Source organism: Notothenia coriiceps, unplaced genomic scaffold, assembly GCF_000735185.1.
Source record: "Notothenia coriiceps isolate Sejong01 unplaced genomic scaffold, NC01 NC01_scaffold00034206, whole genome shotgun sequence".
In the NCBI taxonomy this organism is placed as follows: Eukaryota; Metazoa; Chordata; class Actinopteri; order Perciformes; family Nototheniidae; genus Notothenia; species Notothenia coriiceps.
Window position 1 is genome coordinate 6635 of NW_011366907.1, and position 9286 is coordinate 15920.

The window sequence follows — 9286 nt, forward strand, 5'->3', positions numbered from 1 at the left end:
TTACCCGGACCAGACTAACCTAGTTAGGATGGTAAAAAAAGTTGGGTCCCTTCGTTTAAAGCCAGGACCGGAGAGAGCGTTGTCTCTCTAGAGGGAGTGTTGTTGTTGCCTCCGCCTCCTTTTTCTCTTCTCTAGAGAGACAAACGCCTCCTCCGGTCGGCTTTAAACGTAAGGGAACCACACTTTTTTTTTTACCCTCCCTAACTGTTTTAGTCTGTCCTGGTGGAAGTACGGGGACGGTTGGGACACTAACCAGTCCCGGTACGGTTCCCTTCGGTCTCCGCCGACCGAAGGGAACCGAAATGTAGGTTAGTTTAGTGTAGTTAATAAATTTCACAACGTCACCTGCGCAGTATTTGTGCCTTCTATTCGACGCAAGCCAGTACCCAAAGGGAGGTACCCTAAATATTATTATTACTGTTTAGCTGTTTTTAATGCGTTACCCTATAAGAGGTATTCTAAAACCGTTTATCGAGCTTTTTTTCCAGTCACCTATTTTGCTTGGACAAAACCATTTACGTGCAAAAACAAGTTCAGCACTATATAGGTCGTAACAGGATGGGAATGACTAATAATTAAATAGCTAGTATTTAGATTAGTTGATCTTCATATTACTATCGCAGTGACGTGGTCGGAGATTTCGGCCGGCAATCTCTTCACCCGTTCGTTGCTTTCGTTTCCAACGTATAATCAGCCCTCCCACCTCTAAGCCTCATAAATTACGTTTTTATTAACATGACTTTGAAGGCGACGTTCGTCCGTGATGTTTATTTTTGACTACTGTCCGGGTTACCGGGTTTTGACCTCGGACACATTGGTCGCTCCTTGTTCCTCGCTTGGTTTTGCAATTTCCAGAGGACTAAAATGCAAACACCTTACTTACCCGAATAACTCTCAAATACCCGACCTCTCATCGCACCCCTTGGGACAGCCTGTACGTCCGTATTATCCGTGGCACACATTCAGCCGACCCGTAGACATACTATGTTTACCACACATTTTACTAATTGGGCCCACCGCACATTAGTAATATGTAACCAATCGCAATAATGTTAATTGGTCGAGTGGTGGGCGGGGGCTGGCGTTTTCTTTCCTGCCATTAATAACCGAAGGGATTTAAATAACAGGGCGTGCGTGCGATGGACCACTCTTCACTAAAAGAGGTCCCTTAATATCTTGTCTCATCTCTTTTCGGTTCTTTCAAAGTCACTCCGCTCCTCGGTGCTCCCCTCTTTCCTCTCCCTCTCATTTTAGCCTTCCCACATTGTTTTTTCTTTCCCTTTTCTTTTTTTTCATTTTTGTTTATTGTTTTTTGTTTTGGTCTGTTTTTTGTGGTGTCGTTTCCTTGTTCTTCCTTTTCTTGTTAACCTGTGATTAGTCAGGGCCATGCCAAGGGAAGCCAGAGGCGGCTGGCTTCCCTTGCCTCCCCATCCAATCAAATCACATCAAATGTATTTAAAAGTGTTGCAGTGACGCGTCATAAAACACGGAAGTAAGCTGCGTTCGGTCATGGGTTTCCCTCATGGATTTATAATATGACAAATCGACAAAATAGCAATGGGATTTCTCCATAGGATTTTGGAAAATAGCTCGAAAAAAGTTCAGTGGAAAACGAACCTGTTTGGTAAATGCACGTTTTGTTCAGTCGGATAATATCCACATGTCTACCCTACTATTATAATTTTCGAATCATAAATCTAATCAATAGAAGATAGATAGCGTCACTGCACCACTCTCACCGCCGTTAGAAAGTGGCAAGCAACTGAAGCAAGTGCAATTATGGAGGGTGGAGATTCTGAGTATTTAATCAAAAATAATTGTACTAAACTTCCGCTGCAGCAGCAACAACAAATACAATCTGATGACAGGCCAATGCCCAAACTGGAGCTGTGTACAGCGAGGAACAAAGGAGCGAACCCAAAACGTTAAAGGTCTCCTGATTTAGTTTGTGAATGAATGCTTATTAGAGTTTGGGCTGGAGAGTGCGTGGGGACCTGTCGGTTAGATAGCAGGCGTGTGTAAGTCCTGCATCTGTATGATACAAATGTGTGTAAAATGATACCGGGTGCTGTAATCACTCATCTGGTTACGTTATTACATTAACCACCACACCCCCCTTCCCCCCCGACCCAAAAGAAAGGACGTATTATTGGCTTCCCCTAATTTTTTCCCCACGCCACGCTACTGGTGAAGTGATTTCTCCAGGGAATAAAAGCAGAGAGAGAGAAAAGCCAGAAGTCAGTGAGCGAGGAGCCACGAGGGAGAAAAGAGAGGGAGGAGTAACGGAGGTTCTCTGCACTCACTGGAGATCCTGTCCGACTCCATCTTGAAGTTGGAGCCGTCGTCCCCGGAGACGCTGTGGCCCTCGGCCCCCACGCCGCGGCCCCTCGGCCCCATGGAGGAGCTCCTCCTCCGCTCGTGGATCTCGTCGGAGATCTTCTCCAGGTTCCTGAGCGCCATCTTGTACTCGCCTTTAGCCCGAGAGAGCCTGGCCTGCCGCTCGTCTACGGTCCTCTTCAGGTTCTGGGGAGGATGGAGGTCATGAGAACAACGCTGACACAGATTCTCTCATTCTGCAGCCACAGCATCGATATGTCAACCTTTCAGTGCGTTTGTATGGAAGTGGACATGAGACCGAATAATTTACATTGAGGAGAGAACAACGCTAAGATAAGATAAGAAGTACTTAAATGATCCCAATTTGGGAAATGTTTGCGTTGCAGCAGCATAAAAAGACCATTGCACAATGTTACGGACATTATGGTATTAAAGCTTAACACAGTGTCATCCTAATGACATGTAACTTTGAACAAAGTGGCATCCTGGGAATGGCACAGAAATGGATGTGTGATACAAAGGGTTTTATGACACAACAGAAAAGACAGGGGATGAGGAAGCTAGCTGCAACACCCAACTGTTCTTTGTAGGGTGTGAGTTTTGCTTATTGTGATCGAACACCTTGTTGTGTTGTTGTGTAAATGATCTTTGTTGTCTTCCTATGAAACAGTCTGGCACACACAGAGCACTCAGAACGAGTCGTTATGCTTGCAAGCATTCTTATATATATATTATATTGTGTTCTCTAGACAGCAGCTGATTTGAAGTTGCTACGACATCAATACAAATCTCAAGAGAAATAAAATAGCATTAAAAAAAGTAGAAAATATACATGCTGAATTACAAAATATAAAGCAGGATATCATACATCAGTATGTGAGGAATGGAATATAATATATTAGATTGAAACTAACATCCAAAGAATCGATATTATATATAATATGCAAACTTTAGATTCAGAGCATTTCTACCTACGTTACGGATGGAAGTGGAGATGAGGCTCATGCCGAATCATTTACATTTAGAAAACTGAATTTGCTGTACTTAAAGGTGGGGTAGGTCATTTTGGAGAAACCAGCTCGAGTGCGCTAGAATTTGAAAATACACAACCGGAGAAAATCTGCCACTTCCTCACAGAGCCCCTCCTCCAACACACACGAACGCGCACATGACCAATGAGGGCACGAGATAAGTTTGTGCACAGATGGAAGGCTGACAGGCAGGTAGGCCATCCAGTTACTTTAGCCGGGCCGGCTCAGATGATTGGTCGTGCTTTTTACAGCGCTACGGCTTCCACAGATTTGTATGTATTTTTTGTCAAAGCACTTCAGATATTCATTGCTATCGGGATGTTAAGAGCATTCCATGGAATATAACAAAACGTGTTTCTGAAGTGAATTACCTACCCCACCTTTAAATCTGACTTAAACTAGATGTAAATATATTTTTGTTTACATTTTAATGGTGAGTCTTTGAGGCCATGTGTCTACAGAGAGCCTTTTTTTAGCATACATGCAGTGGGGGGAGCTCTCCCAGCATTTAATGAAAAAAAAACCCTGTCCCCAACGCTTTATTTATTGATACTATTTCAAAGATATTGAAGTGACTGTTATTTTGAATATATTGATTGTCCTGCTTTTATGTATGTCTTAATGTGTGCATATGTACAAATGTGTCAGTTGATTGTGTATATATAGGTATATAGATGTTTTTATATGTGTATTTTGTATTCCTTGAGATTGTGGGAAACGGTATTTCGATCTCTTTGTCCGTACACACGAACTGAAAGATTGACTATAAAGTTGACTTTGACCTCAAAAAGATAGAGCCATAAATGAAAAGGATATCAAATGTAAAATTAAACGTAGCCACAGCACGGCTTCTCGGGAGAGTCAGCTGTTTTCTGAGTGTTTAGCTGAATATATTTAACCTCTGGTCGAGCGTCACAGCTTCATAAACATCTGCGGAGAGAACATCGTACTCATTGTGACCTTCAGAGGAGAACTCAAACACAGCGTCACGTACCTCCAGCTGCAGGTAGTACTTGGCCTTCATCTCAAAGTAGGGCCTGCAGAGGAAGAGGGAGGAAGAGGAGGAGACGGTTAGAGGAGAGACAGAGTAACCCAGAAAACAAGCAGTACCCACAGCATCACCATGGTAACCTGGAGGAGGAAGAGGAGGAGAGAGTGGGGGATTAACAGCTGAGGAAACACACAGCGATCTGCAGCTGAAAACACAATGAGGACAAGAAAACAAAGACTCTGAATGTCAAGGCTTTAAGTAAGTATTTTAAACTTGAAGAAAGTATATTATAAACACTACATACTGATATACACCTGAACACCAGCAGGAGAGGACTCTTTAAAGTAGAGACACTACATACTGATATACACCTGAACATCAGCAGGAGAGGACTCTTTAATTATGGAACATTTTATAATATAAACTAAAGCTTTACTGAAGGACAGGTTCATAAAGGTTCCCCTAAGCTGCAAACATCCTCTTACTCAGCAGGGAAGTTACATTTCCTGACAGCATTTAAATAAAACAAGGCAGACAGTGAGAGGTTTTCATCTGTGCACAGAGACCGGGGGCTTTAACGTCCTTAGCTTTAATTTAGGGTTTATTCTTTTCAGGTATATATATTTGTAATATGATAAATTCTTCAAATGAAAAACACCCTGCAGTGCAAACAGTGTGCAGTTGAACCACTTGTTATACTTAGTTAAAGTACATCTAGATGCTTATTTGCATGTTATCCCCAACATTTACACTTAATGTGACCACTGTCTTTCTGCAGAAGAACTTAAAATGTATTTTAATTTCAGATAATATTTCCAAAATGTAGGTTTTTTTTTCAGTGACGAATCAGTGAAGAACTTGAACATGTTTTACATCTCAAATACGTGTCTGTCAGTCGATGAGAACCGTAAAGTTTCGAATTTTTTGAACGTGTGTAAGAAATTGGCTCAATCTTGTTCAGAAATACTGAAATATTGCAGATTTTTTCTACGTTTTCATCTCGAATAAGTCACTGGAGCAGAACTGATTCTGGGTTTTGCCACAGCGGCTAAATGGTGTCCTTAAACTAGTGAAACTGCAGGAGGACGTCACATTGTGAGAGTCCAGATGAACCCAGACTTCCCCATCACCCCATGACTGTTTCACATACACACACAGGTAGAAGTGGTTTGGTGTCTCTGCTTCAGGGAGAAACCACTTTCTTTCAGAGGAATAGAGAAGAGAAACCTGCTCTTATAACCGATCAGGTGCTGAACACTGATCCGACCACGTCAGGGCCGAACAGCTGGATGTGACGTTCAGAAAACCAGAAACCTCAAAGTAACAAACACAGTTTCACTTCACAACATGGTTTCAATACAGAGCGGAGACGAGTTCCTGGACAACAATCCTCGAGTGTTTTAATGTGAACAGGACAATAGATATGTCGCGTTGTTGTCGACACCTCGCTGTGACAGTAACATAAGTCCTAAAAGAAATCCAGAGGAAGCTGAAAATATGAATATGTAGTATATCTCCATTTAGTGATTTTAAATAAATACTTAGATAAAGTGGATTATTTCCTAAAGACCCAGAATAGTCTTCTTTAACCCTGGAATACGCTTGACTATTTGGCCTAAACTTTAGTTTTTAAAATAGGATTTTGAGTTTAACTAGTTTATCATTTGTATACAAAGTGTAAGACTTAAAGGAGCTTATTTACAGGCTTTAATGTTAAAAAAGGTAATGTATATTTTAAAGAGGAGGCTTAATATAAGATGCATTTTTACGAAAAAACCTCTGATACAACAGCATTTTAAAAGACTCAAATCTTATATAAACGTACGCTTTTTTGGAAGTAAGAAAAACTTTTATGCTCACATAACGTCTCCATCATTTGAGGATAAAAATCTATTTTTTTAAATCGCTGCTTTACAAAAAAAGGCATACCATTTTGAGCTGATCTTTGATAACAATACATGAAATTGTCAAATAAGAGAACATTTCTTAGTAAAAAAATACAAACTAATTGTTAGAAATTCTTCACTTGTCCTAACCTTCCTTCTCTATATTTCCAAAAGTGTTTTTCTCTTTTAAAAAGTGGCCCTTAATCTCCCAAAACAACCAGGTGTTACAGGTGAAAATGCTCTCAGCTGCCTAAGTGCTTTTCTCTCTGCCTCATTATTAACAATCATTTATCCGTGATGCGTTCGCTGGCAGTGGGACAGCAGACACTTACTTGGACTTGCTGATGGTGCGTTTGAGTTTTTTCTCCAGCTGCTTCATGCGGTTGATGGCCGCCGTATATTTGGCCGCCGTCTCTTTGTGCACCAGCTCGCTCCTCGTCTTGGTATTCTCCGCCTCCATCACCTGTGACAGCCAATCAGAACTCAGCATCAGCCAATCATTCCCATTACATAATATATTATACATATTTAGTCTTTTAAGTGTCCCATTGACTTCACATCGCAGTGTAACAAAAGGGTGACACGTGTAAAAAAAGTGAGCAAGCAATAATGAAATAAAAACGGATTAAAATAAAACAGAATGCAAAAAATAAAGACATAAATATACACATACACACAAATATTCATCAGCTAACTAAAGCCGGTGTGTCAGGGAACTCAAAGTGTCAGAAAATAAAACCCTCTCTCTTTTCCTCCGTACCCACATCTCTAAAAACGGGGGAACAACGGAGCTGATCCAGATTTGCGATCGATATGACGTAACATCTGAAATGTGGGCGGGCTCTACACCCACGGGCCAATCAGAAACGTCGCTATCAGAAACAATGAGACGTGTTTTGGACGTAATGGTCGACAGGGCTGAAACAGAGGGATATGAGGGATGTCTAAAATGTTAGATCTGTTTGGTATTTTGAGCAAAACACATCATAGACATGTTTTTTATATATTTGTATTAGGGCTGTCAAGTTAACGCGTTAATAAATAAAATAATAAATTAAAATTAAAATTAACGCCACTAATTATTTTAACGCGATTAACGCATGTGTATTTTTTGTCCTCGGCCGCCCCGTAGTTTCAGAGCGCGTCGAGTTTAAAATACCATCTACAAGCTGATGCTGACAGCCCCGCTCCTGCCGCCCGCTTGCGGCAGACCACACTTCCACACTGGCCATCGGGAGGACCGGGAGGGTGTGTGTATGTGTGGCGCGAGAGAGAGGCCTTACGTGTATTGTTGTTGTTGTTGTTGTTGTTGTTGTTGTTAGCATCTGGTGCTAGCTAGCTGCCCTAACGGATATAAGGAGCTGTTTAAATGAAAACAGAGGAGCGACATTTCGCCGACAACTGCGCCGAGCACTTGACTTCATGCAGGCAGCCAGAGCCGGTCATAAAGAGAGATAAATAAAGAGAGTCATAAAATGTGCCGAAAAATAACATGATAGGAGACCTTTGAAGCAAAAAATATCTAAATATAGGAAAATAATGTACAACAAATATATGAATCAGCCAACTGAACCCCCTCTGGTTTCCTCACCCGCTGCGTGGCGTGGTTCAGCATCTCCTGCCAGGCGGAGTCAAACTGCCGGTGGTCCTCCTCCAGGAGGCGCTGCTCCGCCAGAGAGATCGTCTCCTTCGCCGCCCGAAGAACCTCCGACGCTCTCTGGAAGTCCTGAGTGGAGCTCTGGGCCTCCAGCTGGGCCTGAGGAGAGGGAGGGGGGCGTCACAAAACTGATGAGGCATCGGTTCTTGCCGTTACTCTCTGTCAAAGGTTCTATGAGTTTTTATAAAAGTGTCATGTATTATTATTAAAATTATTATTAAAAACTGACGAGTCATCGGTTCTTTAATGGTTTCAGTGACTCATCATTTAAGCGTCTTTGAGCATTAGGAAAAGCACGATAAAAATCACATGTATTATTATCATTCTAGGAGTTTAATCCAGAGGAGGCAGAAGTACTCAGATCTTGTACTTGAGTAAAAGTAGAAGTACTCAGATCTTGTACTTCAGTAAAAGTAGAAGTACTCCGATCTTGTACTTCAGTAAAAGTAGAAGTACTCAGATCTTGTACTTGAGTAAAAGTAGAAGTACTCAGGTCTTGTACTTCAGTAAAAGTAGAAGTACTCAGATCTTGTACTTGAGTAAAAGTAGAAGTACTCAGATCTTGTAGTAAAAGTAGAAGTACTCAGATCTTGTAGTAAAAGTAGAAGTACTCAGATCTTGTACTTGAGTAAAAGTAGAAGTACTCAGATCTTGTGAGTAAAAGTAGAAGTACTCAGGTCTTGTACTTTAGTAAAAGTAGAAGTACTCAGGTCTTGTACTTTAGTAAAAGTAGAAGTACTCAGGGCTTGTCCTTGAGTAAAAGAAGAAGTACTCAGGTCTTGTACTTTAGTAAAAGTAGAAGTACTCCGATCTTGTACTTCAGTGAAAGTAGAAGTACTCAGGGCTTGTCCTTGAGTAAAAGAAGAAGTACTCAGGTCTTGTACTTTAGTAAAAGTAGAAGTACTCCGATCTTGTTCTTGAGTAAAAGTAGAAGTACTCAGGTCTTGTACTTGAGTAAAAGTAGAAGTACTCAGGTCTTGTACTTGAGTAAAAGTAGAAGTACTCAGATCTGCATTCAAAATGTTCCTCAAGTAAAAGTAGAAAAGTATTCTCATCACAATATAGTGAAAGTAGCGACAGTAAAAGTAGTCATTGTGCAGATTGGTCCATTTCAGAATAATATATATGATATGTTTTATAATGATTGATCATGAAAGTGTTCTCAAAGCTGGTAAAGGTGCAGCTAGTTTGAATGACTTTGTATACTGCAGGGTAGCTTGTGGATTTACTCCAGGTGGAACTAAAGTCTGATTTAACACTTGATTATATTTCACATCATTCATCCACATCTGTGAAGTAACTAAAGGGATTAAATACATGGAGTGGAGTAGAAGTACACCATGTACCTCTGAACTGTAGTGGAGTAGAAGAACAAAGTAGCAAA

At 41.0% G+C, this 9286-nt stretch overlaps 1 protein-coding gene across 1 annotated transcript in view; it reads right to left on the bottom strand.

Moving 5' to 3' along the window:
• The window catches only part of LOC104962040 (SH3 domain-binding protein 5-like), a gene marked incomplete at its 5' end in the record, with an annotated part of 9159 nt that extends 1158 nt beyond the window's left edge, over positions 1–8001 (bottom strand). The window contains 4 exons of the mRNA XM_010790430.1: positions 2285–2523; positions 4363–4405; positions 6578–6708; positions 7837–8001. Of these exons, the coding sequence (XP_010788732.1) occupies positions 2285–2523; positions 4363–4405; positions 6578–6708; positions 7837–8001 (578 nt within the window). The remainder of the gene's footprint in view (positions 1–2284; positions 2524–4362; positions 4406–6577; positions 6709–7836) is intronic.
• Positions 8002–9286: the final 1285 nt, after the last annotated feature.